The 25,688-nt window shown below is 37.3% G+C and overlaps 1 protein-coding gene across 2 annotated transcripts in view; it reads left to right on the top strand.

Annotated features, from left to right (window-relative positions):
- The window catches only part of SCAF11 (SR-related CTD associated factor 11), a 95,408-nt gene that overhangs the window by 56,130 nt on the left and 13,590 nt on the right, over positions 1-25,688 (top strand). For both annotated transcript variants that reach the window (XM_027542649.1, XM_027542650.1), the window contains exons 6-9: positions 1,484-1,584; positions 3,473-3,534; positions 24,942-25,000; positions 25,175-25,284. In XM_027542649.1, the coding sequence (XP_027398450.1) occupies positions 1,484-1,584; positions 3,473-3,534; positions 24,942-25,000; positions 25,175-25,284 (332 nt within the window). The remainder of the gene's footprint in view (positions 1-1,483; positions 1,585-3,472; positions 3,535-24,941; positions 25,001-25,174; positions 25,285-25,688) is intronic.

Here is a 25,688-nt window from a genome sequence, read left to right as displayed (position 1 = left end):
CAATTGTTGGACATCTCTATCTAGAATACCAAAGGAATCTAAACATGAACAAACCCCAAACTTATCTCATTCCCAGCCCCTCTGCCAACCTCAGTTTATGGTACTGTAATCCTGGTCACCCAGATCAAAAGCCTCTGGAAGTTTTCCATTTTTTCTCTTTTCATTATTTTTGCTTCCTCTTTATACACAGTGTCTTAAATGCATTCCATTTCATTACCTCTCTGTAGACCCTCAGGCTGTCTGTCATCTAGATCTGTTCTGCCAATAGAAATATACCATCAATACACACCACTCTATAAACATTTAGTAGCCACATTAAAAGAACAAAAAGAAACAGTTAAAATGAATTTTTATATTTTGTTTAATCTAACATTTAATGTATTATTTCAACATGTAGTATGTTAGAATTGTTATTGAAGGATTTTGTCTCCTATTGTTGTTTTCATTGAAATCTAGTATATATTTTACGCTTACATCTCTTTTTAAACCAGCCACATTTTCACATGCTCAATAGTATATGGCTAGTAACTATTGTCAGAGAAGGCAATGGCACCCCACTCCAGTACTCTTGCCTGGAGAATCCCATGGACGGAGGAGTCTGGTAGGCTACAGTCCATGGGGTCACGAAGAGTCGGACATGACTGAGCGACTTCACTTTGACTTTTCACTTTCATGCACTGGAGAAGGAAATGGCAACCCACTCCAGTATTCTTGCCTGGAGAATCCCAGGGACAGAGGAGCCTGTTGGGCTCCCGTCTATGGGGTTGCACAGAGTCAGACGAGACTGACATGGCTTAGCAGCAGCAGCAGCAGCAGTAACTATTGTCTCATACAGTATAGTTCTACACTATTACAAGAGCTTCCTTCCAGTTTCCTGGCTTTTATAGTTTCTCTTTAACTGGTTCATTCTCCATATCACTGTCAAAAAAAGCAAATTTGATCATTTCATTCACTTACTTGTAAACCTTCATTTATTTTCTGATTTCTGTAGAATTATTTTCTTTTTCAAGGCCTTTACCGTCTGGTCCTAATATATTACATCAGTTTCATATCCTGTTAACTTTTTCTTCCACATCCGCATTGACTTCTCTGCACTCTTTTTATTCCCTCCATTTAGAAAATCTTTTTTCCTTAGACAAATTCCTATTCATTCTTTAAGACCAACTCAGAAATTATCTACTCATTAAAAGTCTTCTCTGGTATCGTCAGATAAAGTCAGTTCTACATATATATATATAAGATCTGTGTTTATATTTCTGTTACGAGCACACTCGTAACTCATTTGCATGCCTCTCTCTTTTTTGTTTCCCTAGAGCTTAGCACAAATACTCAGTTTATAGTTTAGCATACTTAAACTAATAAGCATATGTATTTAACTTTCATTTAGACAGTATGCTTTTTTAATTTTTTGTTCTTTCAAGGGAAATGTATAGGTGTGATCCCATATTATCACTCTAAATAGGTGATTTTGCTTTTCTCACAGGTTCAAGTAAAAAGACAGTTGAGAGAAACAAAGGACAAGAAAAATGAAAGCTCTTTTAAGAAACAGCTATCCTGTCAGGAAAATTCTAAAAGCTGTATGAGGTTAGTGATAAGTTCCAGGAATGGAATCCAACTGTGTAGAATCAGAAGTTAGCAATTAAGAAAAAAGAGAGTACTTAAAAATGATGTGAAGTTTCAATGTATATAATTCTTTTAAAGCATTCCCTTGATAATTTAAAGACAGACCAGATGAAATGAGAATATAATTTATTTGACCATTGTCTTTGATGAATTAGTTTTTTATTTTAGTTTTTTCTGAGTTTGTTATAGATTGATATTTTTAAAAGATAAAAGTTACAGCCATGTGAAAAAAAAACAAAACACAAGCCATTATGGATAAGCATTGGTGCACAGCCCACATTTTGAGTAATTGCTGTAGTATTTATGGACAGAAAATAGAAAATAACTAATGATACAGTACAACATTCTTCATGAGACTGTTGTAATTAAAACTATTATTTTTCTCCTTTTGCTTCTTTGTGTTGTAGCAGACACTTGCTAGTACTATAACAAATGTTTATGTTTGAAAAAATTTTTAAACATGTTTGGATTTCTTAGCTACTATTGTTAAAACATAATTGCCTAAAAATACTTAGAACTCAAGTTTAACAGGTATTAAGGTAATTTTTAATTAAATTGAATTAGTAGTGTACTGGAAATTTATTACTGAAAATAGCTTGTTGTAGTACTTATAAAATTTAACCCCTTTTTGATCTGAACTACATTTAGAGCTGTCACAAAGTTGTATTAAGTCAGTATATTGTCAAATTCATAGTTAAATCTATGGCTCATTAGTACATTTCATCAGAATACTAATACCGTAAGAGAGTAAATGTATTACTAAAAACATTGACAATATTCCTTGAGATTTACTGAATTATGCCACTTATTTTTGACTCTGTAGCTCTCTAGATCTTAACTTTTAGGAAGTTATAGACTTCTTTAGTAATCTAAAGAAAACGGTAGAGAACTTCTACCCAAAAAGATACGTCATAAAATATACTTAAAGACAAAATTTCGTAGATTTAAGGGATTTGTGGAACACTCAGTTCAAGAGCCCACCCATAAACCCAAGTTAATAACTTCAATAGAGCAAATTTTATGTACAGTTTCTTTTAATTAATTTGGGTCAGCTTTGACTCTTCCATTTATGTTTGCTTAGTAAATAACACATCCCCAGGCATAATGAAGAAAGACCTTTTGCTAGGTATTCTTTTATTATTCATTTATTCTTCATTCATCTCCTATTCTTGACTATGGCAATGTTATAGATAGGCATTTTTTTCAGAATTACCCAGTCCTCTTGGCTCCTCCTGAGAGTGCAGTGCTCATTATTATGTGACCTGTAACATGGTCATACAGTGGGTCGGACACACCTGAGGTAGTCCACATGCTTAGCTGTTTTTTCTCAAGGACTTGTGGTTGAGGGATGGTAAAAGGAAGTAACAGATGCAAAATAGTAATTTGCTTTTGCCCACCAAGTCAGACCATTAATGATTTCTCTCACAGTAAATCTGTCAGTTACTAGATTTTTACTGTACATTCTTTCTGGAGTCTTTTGGATGTTTTTTAGAATTCCTCTCATTCAGTTTTATGTTTATAAGATGTAGGCCTCATTTCCAGCACTTAGAAAATAACCTATTTGGTGTTGCCTCTCCCTTCTAAAGATGTAAAACTCCTCTTTCTGATACTTTGCACTAGTTCCAGGGAAAGGGATTGCAGTAGTGTTTTGTTTCATGTTAAGTGAATCTCCTTTGTAGTCATTGGAGTGGAGAGGGGCAGCTAAGTGGGGAGTTCAACTCATCATGCTTTCTTTGCTAAAATTTAAAACTTGGTGCATAATAGCTTTCATTGTTGTGGGCAGTGTATTGAAAATAAATGAGCAGAGTAACAGTTTTCTTTTATTTCATCTCTTTATTGATCTTTACAGAAAAAAGATCATAGGAGAAGATCTGTTAAGTGTAAAATTTTATGACCTGAAGATGATACACAGTAAGTGACTTTTTCCTTGTATGTTCTACATTTTTTTCTTTGTTTCTTACTTTAATGCTTCTGCCAAAGTTCTTGTAAGCTTGGAAAACAGTCATACACAACAGAACTCTGCTGAGCTCTGTGTACATTGTATTCAGTTCTACATAAACTACTTCCATGGAATCATTTATACTGTTTCCTGCCCTTATTTTCCTGATCACCTTGGAGGAAGGGAAGGGGTCAGTGAATAAGAGAGAGAGAGAGAGACAGTCAGTGTGTATGTGTGTGTGTGTGTGTGTGTATTGGAAAGGAAAATGAGAAAAGGGTATTTTCCAATTACTCAGTTAGCAGCCTACATTGTGGTCTTAACTCGACTCATTAGGGCCGAAGTCCTTAGGGGAAATGAGATAAAATACCTTGTGGGCCAATAACTGTAAGCAGTAATGAGGGAAGTCTAATAGTAAGCAGTTAATCCACAGTTCCCAGAGGAAGTTGTGGTTTAGCTTCAAGCCACACTTAATTTGAAACTTTATTTAGGAATAAAACATTTCTTACCTGTTTATGTACTACTATGTTCAGTTGCTCAGTCGTGTTTGACTCTCTGTGACCCCATGTGCGGTAGCCCCCCTAGGCTCTTCTGTCCATGGGGTTTTTTAGTCAAGAGTACTGGAGTGGGTTGCCATTTCCTCCTTCAGAGGATCTTCCAGACCCAAGGATTGAACTCGTGTCTCCTGTGGTTCCTGCATTGGCAGGGTGGATTCTTTACCACTGATCCACCTGGGAAGCCCACATATCTGTTTGAGAATATGCCTGTCTTTTGTTGTTGTCTAGTGTTATGGTTCTCTAATACAAGAAAGCTTTGCAGCAGGACATGAGGAAAATGTCACTTCAGTGCTTTGTGCCTCCTCTTTGAAACTTAAGCTGTTTATCTTTTTTCTAAAGAACACCTTACTATGAGCTAATTGTAAGCAGGGAGAGGTGAGCATTTATTTTCCATGCTAGGTTACGATTAATTTCTATTTATAGATAGAATTAATGAATTCATTGTTCTTAAAACTAAATGGTAATCAACTTCATTTTTTATACATTTGAATACCATGTTTGGGTGTTGTTACTGTTTTTTTAATTTGAATTAACATGGTCTCTCAGAATTACAGATAACCCCTGATTTACAGATTAATAAATATATGTCTTTAATAATTTACTCTTAAAGTGAAATTTCACTAAAAGAACTTTAATGGTTAGATAAACATTTTTCTTTAGTTAAAGAACTTTAGATATCAAAACTTCTTTGTTTTTCTGGGTAATTGCTATAGATTAGCATTGTTTTTTATTGAATAGCCTTTTGTTTGGTAGCTCTAGAATCAAATATAAAATTTACTGCTGAGGAAGATTAAATGATGTTACAGATTTTCTCTAGGTAGTGTAGTGCACTCTTTACTATGATAATCTTAGTTTTAAGACTGCAGTAATTTTCTTGAAGTCTGCGTCTCTGGCCTGGGCTTATTTTTAGAGAGAGAGAAACATAGGCAAATCTTAGACCTATAGTGCTTGAGTATAGTGAAGGCCATTTATAAGAATCTTTGATTCATTTAGATTTGAGTTTTGTTTTGCTATTCAGAATATGGAATACTAAACAAGTTTTCAGTGAACCGTCTAAACCAGTTCAATAGTTAACTTTTTCCTTCCTACTTATCAAGATATAATTGACATATACAACACCAGTTTAAAGTGGTCAGCATAATGATTTGACTTACATACATGACACATCATAAAATGATTGCTGCGGTAAGTTTAGTGAGCATTCATCATCTCATATAGATACAACATTAAAAAAATAGACAAAAATTTTTTCCCTTCTGATGAGAACTCTTAGGATTTAGATTGACTCTCTTAACAACTCTCATGTATAATTAACAGCAGTGTTAATTATATTAATCATGTTTACATTCCATCCCTGTCAGTTCAGTGTACCATCGTGTCTGACTCTTGGTGACCCCACGGACTGCAGCACGCCAGGCTTTCCTGTCCATCACCAGCTCCTGGAGCTTGCTTAAACTCATGTCCATTGAGTCAGCAATGCCATCCAACCGTCTCATTCTCTGTCATTCCCTTCTTCTCCTGCCTTCAGTCTTTCCCAGCATCAGGAGTTCTCAGCATTCAAGGAGTTGTTTATATCAGGTGGCTGAAGTATTGGAGTTTCAGCTTCAGCAACAATCCTTCCAATGAATATTCAGGACTAATTTCCTTTAGGATTGACTGGTTGGATCTCCTTGCTGTCCAAGGAACTCTGAAGAGTCTTCTCCAACTTCTCCACAGTTCAAAAGCATCAATTCTTCGGCAATCAGCTTTCTTTATAGTCCAACTCTTACATCCATACATGACTATTGGAAAAATCATAGCTTTGACTAGATGGACCTTTGTCAGCAAAGTTGTGTCTCTGCTTTGTATTATGCTGTCTAGGTTCGTCATAGCTTTTCTTCCAAGTAGCAAGTGTCTTTTAATTTCATGGCTGCAGTCACCATCTGCAGTGATTATGGACCCCAAGAAAATAAAGTTTGTCACCGTTTCCATTGTTCGCCTATCTATTTTCCATGAAGTGATGGAACTGAATGCCATGATCTTCTTTTTTTGAATGTTGAATTTTAAGCCAACTTTTTCACTCTTCACTTTCACTTTCATTAAGAGGCTCTTTAGTTCCTCTTCGCTTTCTGCCATAGGGGTGGTATCATCTGCGTATCTGAGGTTATTGATATTTCTCCTGGCAATCTTGATTCCAGCTTGTGCTTCATCCAGCCTGGCATTTCGTGTGATGTACTCTGCATATGAGTAAAATAAGCAAGGTGACAATATATAGGCTTGATGTACTCCTTTCCCAATTTGGAACCAGTCTGTTTTCCATGTCCAGTTCTTACTGTTGCTTCTTGACTGGCATACAGATGTCTCAGGAGGCAGGCATGGTGGTCTGGTATTCCCATCTCTTGAAGAATTTTCCACAGTTTGTTGTGATCTACACAGTCAAAGGCTTTGGTGTAGTCAATAAAGCAGAAGTAGATGTTTTTCTGGAACTTTTGCTTTTTCAGTGATCCAGTGGATGTTGGCAATGTGATCTCTGGTTCCTCTGCCTTTTCTAAATCCATCTTGAACATCTGGAAGTTCACAGTTCATGTACTATTGAAGCCTGGCTTGGAGAATTTTGAGCATTATTTTGCTAGCATGTGAGATGAGTGCAATTGTGCGGTAGTTTGAGCATTCTTTGGCATTGCCTTTTCTTTGGGATTGGAATGAAGATGGACCTTTTCCAGCCCTGTGGCCACTGCTGGCCAAATTTTCCATATTTGCTGGCTTATTGAGTGCAGAACTTTCACAGCATCATTTTTTAGGATTTCAAATAGCTCAACTGAATTCCATCACCTCCACTAGCTTTGTTCGTAGTGATGTTTCCTAAGGCCCACTTGACTTCGCATTTTTTTGGCTTCCTTTATCCACTTCTCCTTCCCTCACCACTTACCTCTGGTAACCACAATCTTATCATTTTTTCTATGATTTTTGTTTGTTTTTGAAATATAATTGACCTGCAATATTATGTTATCCTGTCACACAACTTGATGAGTCAGTATTTTTGTACATAGTATCACCATAATTAGTCGTTACCATCTGTTATTATATGAATGTATCACATACTTATTGACTATATTCCCCACACTGTACGTTTCATTGTACCTCTTAATCTGCCTCACTTCTATCTATCCTCTCAATCACCTCCCCCCTTCCAACAGCTTTGTTCTCTGTATCTATGACTATTTCTGTTTAACTGTGGTTTCGTTTTTTAGATTCCACATACAAGTAAAATCATACAGTATGTGTCTTTCTCTGTCTTACTTATTTCACATAGTATAATTCCCTGTAGGTCCATGTGTGTTGTTGCAGATGGCAAAGTTTTATTCTTTCTAATGGTCGAGTAATATTGCATTGTACGGAATATGTGTGTGTATCTCACATCTTTTTTATTCATTCATCTGTTGCTTGGCACTTAGGTTGCTTCCATATATTTGCTATTATAAATAATGATACAGTGAAACATGGGAGTGCATATATCTTTTTGACTGTTTTATTTTCTTTGGATAAATGTCCAAGAATGAAATTAGCAGATCATATGGTAGTTCTGTTTTTAATTTTTTGAGGAATCTCCATAAGTTTTTTCATAGTATCTGCACTAAGTTACATTCCCATCAACATTGCACTGGGGTTCTCTTCTTTCCACGTCCTCACTTATTATTTGTTATCATTTTTGATAATAGCCATTCTTATAGGTCTGAGGTGATATCTAATTGTTTTGACTTGCATTTCCCTGATACTTAGTGATGTTGAGCATCTTTTCATGTGCCTGTTGGCCATTTGTATGTTTTTCAAAAAATGTTTGTTCAGATTCTCTGTTTATTTTTAAATCAGGTTCTTTGTTTTTTTGATTTTGAGTTCTTTTAAGTTTTTAATTCCTTATTGGATATATTGTTTTCAAGTAAGTATCTTCTCCCATTCAGTTGGTGCCCTGTTCATTTTGTTGATGTTTCCTTCACTGTGCAAAAGCATTGAAGTCCCATTTGGTTGGTTTTGTTTCCCTTGTCTGAGGAAGCAAATCTGAGAAAATTTTAAAAAACTGATGTCAAAGAGCTTTATTCTTATAAGAGTTTTTTATTTTCAGGCCTTACATTTAAGTCTTTAATCCATTTTGATTTTATTTTTGTTCATGGTGAGAGAAAGTTGTTGAGTGTGATTCTTTTGCCTCTAGTTTAATTTTCCCATCATCCTTTATTGAAGACTGTCTTTTCCCCATTATATATTGCTCCCTCCTTTGTTATAAATTAATTAATTGCCCATACGTGTGTATCCATTTCTGGATTCTCTGTTCTGTTCCATTGGTCTGTCTGTTTTGTATCAATACCATACTGTTTGATGACTAGCTTTGTACGTAGTATAGTTTAAAATTAGGGAGTGTGATGCCTCTGGCTTTGTTCTTCTTTCTGAAGATTGTTTTTGCTGTTCAGGGTCTTTTGTGCTGCCATACAAATTTTGGAATTGTTTGTTCTGGTTCTGTGAAAAATGCCACTGGTATTTTGTTAGAGATTGCATTGAATCTGTAGATTGCCTTGGGTAGTATGGTGATTTTAACAATATTAGTTCTTCTAATCCATGATCATGATACATCTTTACATCTGTTTGCATTGTCTTCAGTTTCTTTCACGAGTGTCTTAGAGTTTTCCGATTCGAGATCTTTTACCTCCTTAGTTAGATTTATTCCTAGGTATTTATTCTTTTTTGATGTGATTTTGAATGGGATTGTTTTCTGAATTTCTTTTTGTGATAGTTTGTTGTTAGGGTGAAGAAGTGCAACGGAGTTCTACATACTAAATTTTTATCCTGTAACTTTAACACTTTCATTGATGAGTTTTGGTACCTTTTAGTGGTGTCTTTAGGATTTTCTTTGTATAATATATGTCATCTGCAAACAGTGACTGTTTTGCTTCTTTCCAAAATGGATGCCTGTTATTTCTTTTTGTTCTGTGGTTGCCGTGGCTAGGACTTCCTATACTGTGTCGAATGACAGTGGTGAGAGTGGGCATCTTTGTCTTCTTCCTAATCTTAGAGGAAATGCTTTCAGCTTTTCACCATTGAGTGTGATGTTAGCTGTGGGCTTGTCATTTATGGCTTTTATTATGTTGAGATATCTTCTCTCTATTCCCATTTTGTTGATTTTATCATAAAGGGATGTTGAATTTTGTTAAAAGCTTTTCTGTATCTATTGAGATTATTATATGGTTTTTATTCTTTAGTTTGTTAATGAGTATCACATTGATTGATTCATGGATATTGAACCATTCTTTTATCCCTGAGATAAACCCCACTTGATTATGGCATATAATCTTTTTAAAGTACTGTTGAGTTTGGTTTGTCACTTTTTTGTTGAGTATTTTTGGGTGGATGTTCACCACCCAAAATTACTCCCAATACTGGGAGTAATTTTTTTTGTTCTCTCTTTGTTGATAGCTCAGTTGGTAAAGAATCCACCTACAGTGCAGGAGACCCTGGTTTGATTCCTGTGTCGGGAAGATCTGGAGAAGGGATAGGCTACACACCCCAGTATTCTTGGGCTTCCCTTGTAGCTCAGCTGGTAAAGAATCCCCCTGCAATGCACGACACTTGGGTTCAATCCCTGGATTGGGGTGATCCCCCGGAGAAGGGAAAGGCTACCCACTGTAGTATTCTGGCCTGGAGAATTCCATGGACTGTATAGTCCATGGGATCACAAAGAGTTGGACATGACCGAGTGACTTTCATTTTCACTTGTGTGTTTTGGTATGAAGGTTGCTGGCTGTGTAGTACTGGTTTGAAAGCAGTTTTTCAGGATAGTTTGAGAAGGATAGATGTTAACTCTTCTCTGTGCTGGTAGTCATCTGAGAAGGCTCTTTGTCCTAGACTTTTGTTTGTTGGGAGTTTTAAAATTTTGAATACATGTGTGCTAAGTTGCTTCAGTTGTCTCTCACTCTTTGCAACCCTATGGATTGTATCCCACCAGGCTTCCCTGTCCATGAGATTCTCCAGACAAGAATTCTGGAGTGGGTTGCCATGCTTCTCCAGGGGATCTTCCTGATCCAGGGTTCAAACCCACATCCCTTAAAGGAAGGTTCTTTATGACTGACACCACCTGGGAAGCCCAAATATTGAATAGCTGATAAAAATTTATTTCCTGCCAAAAGATTAACATTTTCCAAGGCCTGTAACTTAATGCCATGTCTATTTATGTTAGGATGCCTGAAGTAATTGGTTTAGTATAGGCAGAATATCCTAAATATCCAAGGCTTCCCTTGTGGCTCAGCTGGTAAAGAATCCACCTGCAATGCAGGAGACCTGGGTTCAATCCCTGGGTTGGGAAGATCCCCTGGAGAAGGGAAAGGCTACCCACTCCAGTATTGTGGCTTGGAGAATTCCATGGACTATACAGTCCATGGGGTCACAAAGAGTAGGACACAACTGAGTGACTTTCACTAAATCTGAATCTAAAAGGCAGAATATTGCTTAATACTTTATGAGTGGGTAGAATAAGAGTACTAATATTTAAGTAATTATGAGTAAATGTCTTAACAACTCTGGATGGAGTTGATGGATATTGGGTACTCATTGATAAATGGCTCAGTTCTGTAAATGTTGCACTTCAATGAGAGAAAGTGAAAGTGTTAGTCACTGAGTGGTGTCCGACTCTTTGCTACCTCATGGACTGTAGCCTGCCAGGTTCCTCTGTCCATGGACTTCTCCAGGCAAGCATACTGACTGAAATGGATTGTCAGTCCTTTCTCCAGGGATCGAATCTGGATCTCCTGGATTGCAGGCATATTCTTTAACATCTGAGCCACCAGGGAAGCTCCTTAAAAGGATTTTGTTAGTGGATTGGTTGTGAGGTAGAGAAAGGATGTGAGGTAGAGAAAGGAGGAGGTCAAGGGTGACACTAAAGTCCTGACCTGAGCAGCTATTAAAATGGCATTGCCAGTTGCTGAGTTGGGGAAGGCTGTTAGAGTGTTTGGGGTGATATAATAAAGAATTGTCTTTTGGACAAGTAGAGATGCTCTGAAAAAATATGGATGTTTGTATGCCATGTGCAAACAAGATTTTTTCATCTTTAGATTGTTTTAGTATAATTGGTTCATGTTCATGTGTGAATTTGTTCTTGGCTTCTAAGTCTAATTGATGGTTTCTTCCAGTTTTCATTTCTTTTCCCACTCTTGAATTGAGGCAAAAATGTTAAAGACTATGATCAGAAATAAGACTGGAGAGGAAGATTGAAGATGTCATAGGGAGTTGAGCAATAAAGCTGAAATTTCTGCATATTATCTTATACAGAGTAATTTTTTAAAATAATTTTATTTATTTTTGACGATCTTGGATTTTCATTGCCATGCAGGCTTTTCTGTAGTTGCCACAAGTGGGGACTACACTCTAGTTGCTGTTGATAGGCTTCTCATTGCAGTGGCTTCTCTCATTGCAGAACATGGGCCCTAGAGCGTGTGGGCTTCAGTAGTTGCCGTGCATGGGCTCAGTAGTTGCGGCTTCCAGGCTATAGAGCACAGCGAGCTGTGTGCCTCAGTAGTTGTGGAGCACAGGCTTAGTTGCTCCGTGGCACATGGAGTCCTCCTGGATCAGGGATGGAGCTCGTGTCTCGTACACTAATAGGCGGGTTCTTTACTACTGAGCCTCCAGGAAAGCCCTGTAAGGAATAATGCTGTGCAAGAAGATACCATTAAAAGATACCATTAACAAGGTTTCTTTTTCACTGAATTACAATGTGGTGAAACGATTTTAGGAAGATAGCTTGGTAAAAGTTACTCTAAAAAGATAGGAAGTCAAGAACCTATTAAAAAAATTCTAGAGCTGTCTATCTTAGGTTATATTTCTTTTTGTCCTCTGACTCATTTAGCATATTTGATCAATTCTGAGAACCCAGTTTTTTTGTTTGTTTCAGTTTCACATTCTGACATCTCTAAAGTGAGATTCTAATTGTTTTTCTTGTATGATCACTGTTGACTGCGCATCTGGATAGTTGCCACTGCTTGTGACTATATGAACATACAAAGTTCTGCCGTTAAATCTGGAGAATAGATAGCAAAAACTTGGAAAAAGAATTCATAGATTATTCTGGAATTTTCTTAACCCCTAGGACCCCTAATTGAAAGTGAGAGAACTGGGGGAAATTCATCAGACACATGTGCCAGCAATCCTAAGAAAGTCATAAGTTGGGTAATTCTACATCGTGAAAGTCACTCAGTCATGTCCGACCCTTTGCAGCCCACAAACTTAATTGCAAAACCAGTATAAAAGGCCAATACCAATAATTTAGTTCTTAATGGATTTCCTGAGGAATCACCACTGTTTTTTTTCTTCCAATTTTATTGAGATATAATTGCCATTTACAACACTGTGTTAAGTTTAAGGTATACCATATAATGACATTATGAAAGTCAAATGATATGGACCTAACAGAAGATATAAGAAGAGGTGGCAAGAATACACAGAACTGTACAAAAAAGATCTTCATGACCCAGGTAATCACAGTGGTGTGATCACTCACCTAGAGCCAGACATCCTAGAATGAGAAGTCAAGTGGGCCTTAGAAAGCATCACTACAAAGCTAGTGGAGGTAATGGAATTCCAGCTGAGCTATTTCAAATCCTAAAAGATGATGCTGTGAAAGTGCCGCACTCAATATGCTACCAAATTTGGAAAACTCAGCAGAGGCCACAGGGCTGGAACAGGTCCGTTTTCATTCCAGTCCCAAAGAAAGGCAATGCCAAAGAATGCTCAAACTACCGCACAAATGAACTCATCTAACATGCTATCAAAGTGAAAGTGAAGTCACTCAGTCGTGTCCGACTCTTTGTGACCCCATGGACTGTAGCCTACCATGCTTCTCCGTCATGGGATTTTCCAGGCAAGAGTACTGGAGTGGGTTGCCATTTCCTTCTCCAGGGGATCTTCCCTACCCAGGGATCAAACCCCGGTCTCCCACGTTGTAGGCAGATGCTTTTACCGTCTGAGCCAGGGAAGTCTCTCAAAATTCTTCAAGCCAGGCTTCAAACAGTACGTGAACCGTGAACTTCCAGATGTTAAAGCTGGATTTAGAAAAGGCAGAGGAACCAGAGATCAAATTGCTAGCATCTGTTGGATCATCAAAAAAGCAAGAGAGTTCCAGAAAAACATCTACTTTATTGACTACGCCAAAGCCTTTGACTGTGTGGATCACAACGAACTGTGGAAAATTCTTCAAGAGATGGGAATACCAGACCACCTTGCTGCCTCCTGAGACATGTGTATGCAGGTCAAGAAGCAACAGTTAGAACTGGACATGGAGCAAGACTGGTTCCAAATCGGAAAAGGAGTACATCAAGGCTATATATTTTCACCCTGCTTATTTAACTTATGTGCAGAGTACATCATGTGAAATGCCAGGCTGGATGAAGCACAAGCTGGAATCAAGATTGCCAGGAGAAATATCAAATAACCTCAGATATGCAGGTGACACCACCCCTATGGCAGAAAGCAAAGAACTAAAGAGCCTCTTGATGAAAGTGAAAGAGGAGAGTGAAAATGTTGGCTTAAAACTCAACATTCAGAAAACTAAGATCTTGTCATCCAGTCCCATCACTTCATGGCAAATAGATTGGGAAACAATGGGAAAATTGACAATTTTGGGGGGCTCCAAAATCACTGCAGATGGTGACTGCAGCCGTGAGATTAAAAAACAATTGCTCCTTGGAAGAAAAGTTATGACCAGCCTAGACAGCATATTAAAAAGCAGACATTACTATGCCAACAATGGTCCATCTAGTCAGAGCTGTGGTTTCTCCAGTAGTCATGTATGGATGTGAGAGTTCGACTATAAAGAAAGCTGAGTGCTGAAAAATCTATGCTTTGAACTGTGGTGTTGGAGAAGACTGTTAAGAGTCCTTTGGACAGCAGGGAGATCCAACCAGTCCATCCTAAAGGAAATCAGTCCTGACTATTCATTGGAAGGTCTGATGCTGAAGTTCCAATACTTTGGCCACTTGATGTAAAGAACTGACTTATTGAAAAAGACCCTTATGCTGGCAGTGATTGAAGGCAGGAGGAGAAGGGAACAACAGAGGATGAGATGGTTGGATGGCATCACTGACTCAATGGACATGAGTTTGAGTAAGCTCCAGGAGTTGGTGATAGACGGAGAAGTCGGATGCGACTGAACTGAACTGAAAATTATGAAATGATTATCACAGAAAGTTTAGTAAGCATCCATCATCTCATCTCATATAGTTACAACATAAATAAAAAAATTTTTTTCCTTCTGATGAGAAGTCTTGGGATTTACTCTCTTAACAGCTTTCAGGTATAACATACAGGAGTGTTAATTACATTTATCCTGCTTGTACATTACATTCCTAGTACTTACAACTAGAAGTTTGTACCTTTTGACTGCCTTCATCAGTTCCTCCTCCTGTCACTGCCTGTCACCACCATCTCTTTTCTTTGAGTTTGATTGTTTCTTTTTGAAATACAGTTGACCCACAACACTGTGTTAGTTCCTGGTACACACATAATTATTTGATATGTCTGTACATTTTTAAATGATCACCATGATAGTCCATTTACCAACTGTCATTATACAAAGATATTACGTATTTATTGACTATATTTTCTGCAAATCACCACTGTTCTGGATAGCATAGAGGATGATACTGTTGGAAAAATGGTTATCAACAAACTTGGGATGAAAAGTAGTTAGAAAAAATTGGATTCTGCATTAATGAAGGTTTATGAAGCCTTAACCAATTTATTATGTACTCATATATTCATTTTTATTAGTTAAAAAAGAAACTATGTCTGCATTAGTTTGCTTGGGCTGCTATTAGAATTCACTACAAACTTGGTGACTTGAGGCCACAGAAACTTACTTCTTCACTGTTCTGGAGGTTAGACGTCTGCCTTTTTGGGTGCCTCATGTCCTCTGCCAGCATTCAGAAGTTGTTTTGTGGAATTTGCTCAGCATTCAAGTGTTCTTTTGATGAATTTGTGGGGAAGAAAGTGGTCTCCCCGTCCTGTTCCTCTGCCATCTTAGGACCGCCCCTGGAGGTTAGAAGTTTGAAGTCATGGTGTTGGCAGATCCTTGCTCCCTCTGTGGGGTCTAGGGAAGATTCTTTCCTTGCCTCTTGCCGTAATTTCTGGTGGCTCCTGGCAGTCCTTCACATCCTTTGACTTGTAGCTGCATCTCTGGAATCTCTGCATCTGTCGTCTTATGGTTTTCTGCTCTGTGTGTCTCTATCATTCTTTGTCTCTGATAAGGACATACTCATTGGTTTCAGTGCCCACTCTAATCCAGTATGATCTCATGTCAATCTTTCTTTAATTGTGTATGCCATGTCTGTATTTCTAAGTGTCATATTCTGAGGTTCCAGGTGGACATGAATTTTTTTTGGGGGGAGGGGTGACACTTTCAACCCACTGCATAGTCCAAAAGGGCTTTTTCAGTAATTCAGAAAAATTCTAAGTGGTAAGAAAACACTGTGACCCAGTTCTGATGCCCAGTTTGTGTTTTCCAAATAAAAGAACCAGGGCTCCTTGAAATAAGTAAATGTTTCCAGGTTTGAGGTAGTAAATAAATGAGATATGCCTCGAACATTGTCTTTCTAATAGAGCTCAAAGAAACTTTCAAAGCAGTGCTAGGATTATAACAAAAAGTCTCAAGCATCAACAATGCATTGAACAAGAATCAACTATAGATTTAATAAGAATCAACAATAGATTGGGTTCCTTCTAGCCAAAAATGGAACAATTTAAGCATCAAAAGGGGTAATAATATTCAGTAACTGTGAAGAGGGACAGTCATTGAAACCTGTCAGATTTGTCAAAGTTCATGAGTTCATCATGCTACCTTATCAGTAAGTAAATAAGCAGACTAATTGGTCTGTTTTAGAGGATACTAGGAAGTTAGCTCACTTTTTAAATTTATTTTTTAATTGGAGGATTATTGCTTTATAACATTGTGTTGGTTTAGACTCATTTTTAAAGCCAATATATGAAAAAAGATACAAACATCTACCTTGCCTTTTTTATATAAGCTATACATCAAGGTAATTGAAAATGTACATCAAGGTAAAGGAAAGTTCATTTCTTATAGAAATATTTCAGCAAGTAATTGAAAATTATGGAATTTGAACATCAGCATTTTGTAAATGAGCATCACAGCATTTAGGCAGTGATCAGTAAGTGCAAGTGAAAGTCATACAGTTGTGTCCAACTCTTTGTGACCCCATGGAGTATACAGTCCATGGAATTCTCCAGGCCAAAGACTGGAGTGGGTAACCTTTCCCTTCTCCAGGGGATCTTTCCAACCCAGGGATCGAACACAGGTCTCCCACATTGCAGGTGGGTTCTTTACCAGCTGAACCACAAGGAAAGTCCAAGAATACTGGAGTGGATAGCCTATCCCTTCTCCAGCAGATCTTCCTGACTCAGGAATCAAACCGGGGTCTCCTGCATTGCAGGTGGATCTTTACCAACTGAGCTATCAGGGAAGCTGTTATTAAATATTTCCTTATGGAAGTAAGTACAAATATGCAATAGTGTGATGAAAGGAAAAAAAGAAAAAGAAACCCAAAAAACAAAACCTGCATCCAGTTAAGAAATCTAACTACTAATTTATAAGACATACAGAGACTGAGATGCATGTTAAGTGACAACAAGGAGGTAAATCAGCAAAACATAGAGACCACAGACAAATGACCTGATTTCTTCTGTCAAAAAATTGGAGAGAGTTTAGAAGTGGGAGTGGGAGCCTGTGGATTAAAAGAGATGATAGAAACATTGAACCAGTCACAACTGGATTATTTGGATCCTTATTCTAATATGTTGTAAAAGGAAAGTAAAAGATAACTTTATGGACAGTTGGAGAAAATTGAAGATTAGGTATTTGGTAATAAGGAGTTATTGGATGTATTTTGTTTATTGATATCTTCCCCCACAGAACACATCTTTTAAAGTTAGTTATCTACTGAAATAGATATGCATGAATATGATAGGATGTTTATAGTTTGCGAAACTGGGATATGGGTATAATCAGATTTCATTATAATGTTCTATTTTGTGTTTGAAATTTTCTGTAATTAAAAAAAAATGTACCCTGAGAGTTTAATTGGCCATTATCCTCTCATAATGGTACATAAATAATTCAAGTTCTTAAAATAAACTTCAATGAAATATAGTATATTAGCTTGTTTTTGTGTGTGTGTGTGTGTTTTTTCTCGTTAAGTTTTAAAGTTGTGAATAGTGATTGTTTTCTATGTGGCATTTTCCAGAGTATCAAGGTAGTAATGGTAGTTAAGTACTTAGTATTTGATTGTCTTTGGCTATAACTACCTGATAATAAAAAGGTAACTGATCTATGCCTGTAACAAACAGCAGAAACAAAGAGATGAATATAAAAGTAAAATAACTAAAAGTTAACAGTTACTGTTCTGTAGGTGTAATTTTTAATACTTTATGGAATGTTCAAAATCATTCATAATTATAAACTTTAAAACAGTTTTAAAAGGCTAAATATCTTGGCCAGATCACAGAGTTGGAGCAGACAGAATTTGATCCAGTCTTCTACTCCATGTCTAATGCCTCTTCCCGCTATGGAATATTGCTAAAGCATGATTTTGTTACTCACCATAAGCCTCTCACTTTGAGGTTGTCTACAATCTTTATAATTCAGATTATTGCCTTTTTCTAATGGCTTGATATAAAGAGCCGAATGTCTGCTCCCTGCTTAGCAGACCAGTTAACTTTATTTTGTGTATCCTTTCAGAAATGTAATAGATAATAGTTTTTTATTTCTTAGACTTAAGTTTGTAAATCATAGCTTCAGGAATAGCTGTAGAGCTTGAGTTTTAACCTTGAATTTTTGCATTAATTATGAGGTTTCTTAGAAACCTTAGCACTTTGTTTTATTAACAAAGGGCCTCATTAGAAAATTAAGAGAATCTGTAAGTGTTACTCGTAATTGTCTCAAAAGTTGAGGGGCACTAATGAATCTGTCATGCAAGAAGGAAGCAACCTTGGACTCTTAAATGTAGGCATTTGAACTGAGAAAGGAATTAAGATGAAAGGTATGGTGAAGGTAGAATTAGTGGGAAGTTGTGCAAATTAAGTACATTTTAATGTATTTATCCAGTTAGACTGAGTAGGAACCATGGTTGCCCAAAGGACAATTTAAATTTATTTTTATGAAAGAACTTCTTGAGGAAATATTGTGTTTTAATGGTAGATTTCAGAAGCAGTGAGGTTTAGTATCTAATTTTTTCAAGTTTTTCAAAGTGAGGAGGGGCTGTTCTTTGAATATTCATGTGTGACTTTCTCCTTTAGGTTATTATCTTTATATGATATGTACTAAAACTAATGAATAGAGTGTATGAAATTGTGAAATTCTTTTATTTGGATTAGAAATTATTAGAATAACATTAGTTAAAACTCCAGCAGGCCTAATAGATAATTTTTTTGGAAGTTGAGCCATTTGGGTTTTGTATTAGTTTTTCTATTAAATCATCTGTGACTCTGATATAATTGTATAAACTTTACTTTCTTCATTTAGTGAACATGGTGTTGTCTCACTGTATTGTAAAATGTTAGCATACCTTTTGACAAATCTGATAAGAAATGTCACTCTCGTTCTTTAGTCATACTAGATAACTGAGAGTTTCTATACTTCTTTTTTTTTTAATACCTCCTTTGTTCTTGGAATGAACATAATAGTCTTTGATTTGGGCTAATAGTTTATAACTGATACAGTTTATAAAAAGTATCCCTTTTTAAGACATTTCTTAATGGACTACTTCCCTAAGTACATACTAAATCCATGTAATTATGACTCTGTTAATTTGGAATCAATTAATCAAATTTTAATTGGGTACCTGCCAAGTACTACTGGGCTCTAAGATCAGAGCCTTTATTATACTGGTTTGTTTTACAGAAAAAGATGTTGTCATTGAAACGTCTTTTCAGATACACTAAATTAAAAAAAATAAGTTTCAGGTAAGCATAACAGATTGAGCACTTGTTTAATTCTCTGATCCCTCTCAGAACCCTATAGAAAAGACCATAAAGGAATCAAAATAAAAATTTAAGCCACAAAACAAAACTGGAGAGGACAGCTGAGCTGATGAAAGATGTCCACAAAATAGAAGCTTGAAAATGGTTGTTTGAGGTGCATATTAATAGTAAACTGTCTTAGTAGAAAGCTGAAACCCAAACCTCTCATGGAGAGTGACATTGAGAATCAAATCAGTTCACACACCGTGGAACCTTAGTCTTTGGTCTGGGGACCTGCGTTATATCTGAAAGCAGGTGTAGGGGGTGGTGCTGAAAACAGAATTGGTTAAAATTTTTAAAGGAGCAGTTTATCCTGCAGATTTTTGTCTCTACAGGGTAAGGGAGTCTACCCAAGCAAACAGGAGGCTTACTCTCTAAATGAGTAATTAAATCAGATTAAACTCTAGCACGAATGAGGGTAGAGGAAACAACAGAGTAAAGAGAAGCAAATTCAAGCAAATGTTGAGGTCTCTACCTCCCTACCTATGATCATTTCCCAAAGCTCTTGCAGTGTTGCTTGTTCCTAAAGTGAAAAAGATAGAAGGTATTGATATCTTCCAGAATACTGCGCCTGCTTTAAAAGACTTGGAGATACTGCCATTTGGAAATTTTTGAATGAAATAGCCAGGTCTCTCTGCTTTATCACCCTACAGTGAAACCCATTGAAAGGCACTGACCACGCATCCACATTGTTCTCAGTCAGTATCTTAGTGTTCCACAAACAGTCAGGGACCACCAGAGAGTGAGGGAGCCTCCAGGTAATAGAGGTGGACACATAGACAAAGAAAAGGAACCTGATGGAACAAACCCAGTGCTAGGCAACAGGGAGTTATGTGAAAATTAATATCCTCAGAGATAAGAGAAGGAATATTTCATTAATGAGGTAAGAAAAGACTAAGATAAGAAAGTTTTGGAAATTAAGAATATTATAGCTGAAGTTTAAAAAGTTGAATGGAAGTAGAAGATGAGTTGTAAACAAGGAGTGAACTACACTGATAGAATTCTAGACTCTGCATATATTTGAAGAGTTTCTAGAGAGAGAAAACAGACCATGTGTAAAAGAATGTTGCCAATAACAGGTGAAGCAGTGGAGCACTACCTTAATTATTATCCTAGAAATTTAATATACAACCAAACCATCAGTCAAGTGTTAGGGCAATATAAAGATATTTTTAAATACATTAAGAGCTCAAAAATTCACTCTCAAACATCCTTTCTCATTATACTGGAGGATATGTCTGTGTCACTTAATGAGAAAGTAAACAAAGGAACAATGTGAGACTCAGAAAAATGAGTTCCTAAAAGAAACAGAAAAGGAGGGAAAAAACCATAAGAAAATGCGTTCTGACCCAGGTAAAAGGGGGGATTGTAATAGAGGACAGTCCCAGAATGACAGTTGAGCAGCAGCTTTTAGAGAGTTACCAGTTCAAATTGGAGCAGGGCAGAGGAAAAGTGTTTCCAAGAGAATGAGGAACAAACCTGATGGATGAATTGATGTATTTGAATGTATTAAGAGATCTATACTTTTGTTGTAGAGTTAGTTCAATTAATGACAGATAATACAACATAAAAACAAGATGACACCACCCTTATGGCAAAAAGTAAAGAAGAACCAAAGAGCCTCTTGATGAAAGTGAAAGAGGAGACTGAAAAAGTTGGCTTAAAGCTCAACATTCAGAAAACTAAGATCATGGTATCTGGTCCCATCACTTCGTGGGAAGTAGATGGAGAAACAGTGGAAACAGTGGTAGATTTATTTTGGGGGGCTCCAAAATCACTGCAGATGGTGACTGCAGCCATGAAATTAAAAGACGCTTACTCCTTGGAAGTAAAGTTATGACCAACCTAGACAGCATATTAAAAAGCAGAGACATTACTTTGCCAACAAAGGTCCAGCTAGTCAAGGCTATGGTTTTTCCAGTGGTCATGTATGGATGTGAGAGTTGGACTATAAAGAAAGCTGAGTGGCGAAGAATTAATGCTTTTGAACTGTGGTGTTGGAGAAGACTGGACTGCAAAGAGATCCAACCAGTCCATCCTAAAGGAGATCAGTCCTGGGTGTTCATTGGAAGGACTGATGGTGAAGCTGAAACTCCAATACTTTGGCCACCTCGGGCGAAGAGCTGACTCATTTGAAAAGACCCTGATGCTGGGAAAGATTGATGGCAGGAGGAGAAGGGGACAATAGAGGATGAGATGGCTGGATGGCATCACTGACTCGATGGACATGAGTTTGGGTAAACTCTGGGAGTTGGTGATGGACAGGGAGGCCTGGCGTGTTGCAGTCCATGGGGTCACAAAAGTCGGACATGACTGAGCGACTGAACTGAACTGAAAGACAAGAAAAAGGCATCATTAACCATAGGAAAAGGAAGAAGTTGTACAAAAAAAGTAATTGTAATTCAATACATGGTCTTGCTGAGAATGTTTATATAGTTACTATAATGCAACATTGCTTACATCAAATGTTGGTATATCAAAAAGAACATTTGGAGACGTCCCTGGTGATCCAGTGGTTAAGATTCTGTCCTTCCCCTGGTGGTGTCAGTTCCTTGTGTTGCACAGTGCGGGTAAAAAACATTTGTGGAAGAGCAGAAGTCTTATCTTCTGGAGGAAAAAAAAATTTTTTTTTAAGGGAAATACCTGAAACCAAAAATAACAAGGTAGAGTAGTGTCTATATCTTTTTCAGTTGTGTCCAACTCTTCTGTGACCCTATGGGCTGTAGCCCTTAGGCTCTTCTGTCCATGGAGTTCTGTTGGCAAGAATACTGGAGTGGGTAACCATTCCCTTTTCCCAGTGATCTTCCCGACCCAGGGATTGAACCTTGGTGTCCCTGTTTACCGTCTGAGCCACCAGGAAAGCCCAGAGTAGTATGAACATGTGATGGGTGCTTTGGTGGAGCTGAATTAAGAATGAGAATTGCTGTAATGTTTTTAAGTCCAGAGGTGCTGTTTGACTTCTTAAAGTATGTATATGCATTACTTTGATAAATATGAAAAGATGTATCACTGTTGTCCAAAGGATAGATTAGTAAGTGAACATGTGAAATGATCTCTAGGAAACCACAATTTAGACAAATCCACAATTGGAACTGCTCGATAATTACCTGAGAATTAGCCAGAAATATGTGAAATATCTTTGGGACTAGATTTTCATACTTCGCATTGGCCAGAAAAGTAACAGTTCTTCCCATAGAGAGCGTTGGGAAGTGGTGGCTTCCCAACAGAGGCTTCCAAGTGAAGGAGTGCTGTGTAAACTGTATGTACTCCTTCAGTATTGAGTGAACAAAACCTGATCGAGAACAACTCAGCACCCTTAGGGCTTAAAAACTGCAGTGTACCTACAGTGTAGCAAATCTCGGTTTAGTTGAATGAAATTGTTACTTCTGAGATTGTGGTTGGGTACCTATCACATTTTTATTCCTGGCTTCTTTAATCATTTAAAAAAAAATCAGTATCATCTTTTAAATATATAATGAGGGGTAAGAAGATAAATTCCTGGAACTCCATCAGCACTCCTTTCCCCAGTCAGTTAAGTCGCTCAGTCGTGTCCGACTCTTTGCGACATCATGGACTGCAGCACGCCAGGCTTCCCTGTCCATCACCAACTCCCGGAGTCCACCCAAACCCATGTCCATTGGGTCGGTGATGCCATCCAACCATCTCATCCTCTGTTGTCCCCTTTTCCTCCTGCCCTCAATCTTTCCCAGCTTCAGGGACTTTCCAATGAGTCGGCTCTTCGCCCGAGGTGGCCAAAGTATTGGAGTTTCAGCTTCACCATCAGTCCTTCCAATGAACAACCAAGACTGATCTCCGTTAGGATGGACTGGTTGGATCTCCTTGCCATCCAAGGGACTCTCAAGAGTCTTCTCCAACACCACAGTTCAAAAGCATCAGTTCTTTGGCACTCAGCCTTCTTCACAGTCCAACTCTCACATCCATACATGACCACTGGAAAAACCATAGCCTTGACTAGCTGGACCTTTGTTGGCAAAGTAATGTCTCTGCTTTTTAATATGCTGTCTAGGTTGGTCATAACTTTCCTTCCAAGGAGTAAGCGTCTTTATTTCATGGCTGCAGTCACCATCTGCAGTGATTTTGGAGCCCCCCAAAATAAATCTACCACTGTTTCCACTCTTTCTCCATCTATTTCCCATGAAGAGATGGGACCGGATGCCATGATCTTAGTTTTCTGAATGTTTAAGCTAACTTTTTCACTCCTTTCTTTTACTATCATCAAGAGGCTAATCGTCTTTGCTTTCTGCCATAAGGGTAGTGTCATCTGCATATCTGAGGTTGTTGATATTTCTCCCGGCAATCTTGATTCCAGCTTGTGCTTCTTCCAGCCCAGCGTTTCTCATGATGTACTCTGCATAGAAGTTAAATAAGCAGGGTGACAATATACAGCCTTGACGTACTCCTTTTCCTATTTGGAACCAGTCTGTTGTTCCATGTCCAGTTCTAACTGTTGCTTCCTGACCTACGTACAAATTTCTCAAGAGGCAAGTCAGGTGGTCTGGTATTCCCATCTCTTTCAGAATTTTCCACAGTTTATTGTGATCCACACAGTCAAAGGCTGTGGCATAGTCAATAAAGCAGAAATACTTTTTCTGGAATTCTGGAATTCTCTTGCTTTTTCGATGATCCAGTAGATGTTGGCAATATGAAAATGTCCTCTCCCCAGTATGAAATGTCATTTGTTACAGCTGTTCTGGGTGGGACATGTGTGATAATAGCATGAAACCAAACAGCTGTTGTATTGTAACTTAAAGTTAGTATGCTGTTTAGTAGAAAGTAGGCTATTACCAACTGGACTGACGAAAGAAACCCAAAATACTTATAATCTTGCAGTAGCAGGAACTTGGCCTCCCAGTTAGGCTGATTTATTTTGAACAAAGTTAGATTGGCCTTTTTGAGACAAGCTTGGCTGAAGATTGAAAGACCAGTTATCGTTTGTACTGTCTACCCAGAGTTCTGAGGAGAGAGCAATGGCAGTACCAGCAGCAGTGTATTGCAGACAAGTGTATTCATACGTGGTGATGACTAATAAAACAGACTTTATGGTAAAGAAAAACCAAGAGCAGTAATCTTTAACAGTTTTTATGGTTAGCAGGAGCTATTTGTCCTTTATCTTTTTTAACCTGGAAGAACGTATCCATAGAAATGGACATGTAAAACCAAAAACCAAGCCATAAGCAATACAACCAAAAACATTGCTATAGCAGAAAGCTGTTTTAATAAGATTTCTACTTTTCCTAATTCCATACAATTTGAGGAGGATGGTGAGGGTACTTGTTGAAGTTGGTGATTAAATGGTACTTTATGGTTGACAAGGGCTGGTGGTTTCAGTTCCCCTGGTCAGCTCCTACTTGAGGTGAGTTAATAGTGCCTATCGTTTAGGTCGTAACTGGAAAGGACATATAAAGTGTATTGATATTACATAAATTGATTTCTTTTATATGCTTCATATTACAAGACAGTTTAAGTTTGCACGTAGTGCCAGAACATATTGACTAAAATTTTGGTACTTAATGTTCTAAGCCTAGCCATTTTACATGCTTCACTAGTTTTCTGTATTGTGGCCTCTTATATTTTCCTTTTGTCTGTGGCTTACCAAGATAAAACTAGCATTTGGAAAATATATAAATGCAGTTACTATTATTTTAAATGCAATTTTTATACATATTTTAACCTTCTCTTATCAATATGCCAGTATTAGTACTGGTTTAAAACCTTTTAAAATAAAAATTAAGGCAAGATCTTTTTGTGTCTTTGTACAGGAAACTCTAAATACAGTGAAATGGGAGGAAAGAAAAATTCAATAATAAAGACAAACAAGGTTTGTTGAAATAAAAAATTTTTTTCTTAGATAATAACAATTTATGGTTGTTTAGTACATAACTCTGGTGCCTCAGGTACATCAAAATATTTAAATGTAACTATGTCCTACCTATTACAGAAGGGTGTTTTTTTTTTTTTTTGCTGTTTCACCAACCTCATTTTACTTTTCTAGCCTCGAAGATCAAATCCATATACAAATCAGTGCTTCAGAAATTTTTTCTCCAATGTCTTTTCTTCTAGTAGTCACACTGGAGAATCTTCTTTTTCCCGTACAGCTTACTGGTTAGTATTTTTTACTTTCAATTGATTTTTTTTATATATTTGATGTTTTATTTATTGCAGTTAACTTCTGGTAGAAATTTAAACTTGGCCCAACAATGTTATGAAAGCCCATGTTGTTTTTTGTTTTTGTTTCTTTTGGCGAATAAAGAGAACCTTATTTTGTGACCGTCTATTATTCAGTGACTGCTGTGGACTTCCCTTTTCCTTAATAATAAATTAAGTTGTACACAAGGTTTTTATATGATAGAGACGTAGGTTAGTTGTTAAGCTGTTAAATTATGGGGGTACCCTTTCAGAGTAGACCCAGTCATTTTTTAATCCATTGTGACTGTATGATAGATAATGTGTAGATATTTGTGGAATTTGAAGATTAAGTTGAGGTTTAAAAATAATGGACCTGGTTG

Source organism: Bos indicus x Bos taurus, chromosome 5 (assembly GCF_003369695.1).
Source record: "Bos indicus x Bos taurus breed Angus x Brahman F1 hybrid chromosome 5, Bos_hybrid_MaternalHap_v2.0, whole genome shotgun sequence".
Taxonomy (NCBI): Eukaryota; Metazoa; Chordata; class Mammalia; order Artiodactyla; family Bovidae; genus Bos; species Bos indicus x Bos taurus.
This window is presented reverse-complemented; position numbering and strand designations above follow the sequence as displayed.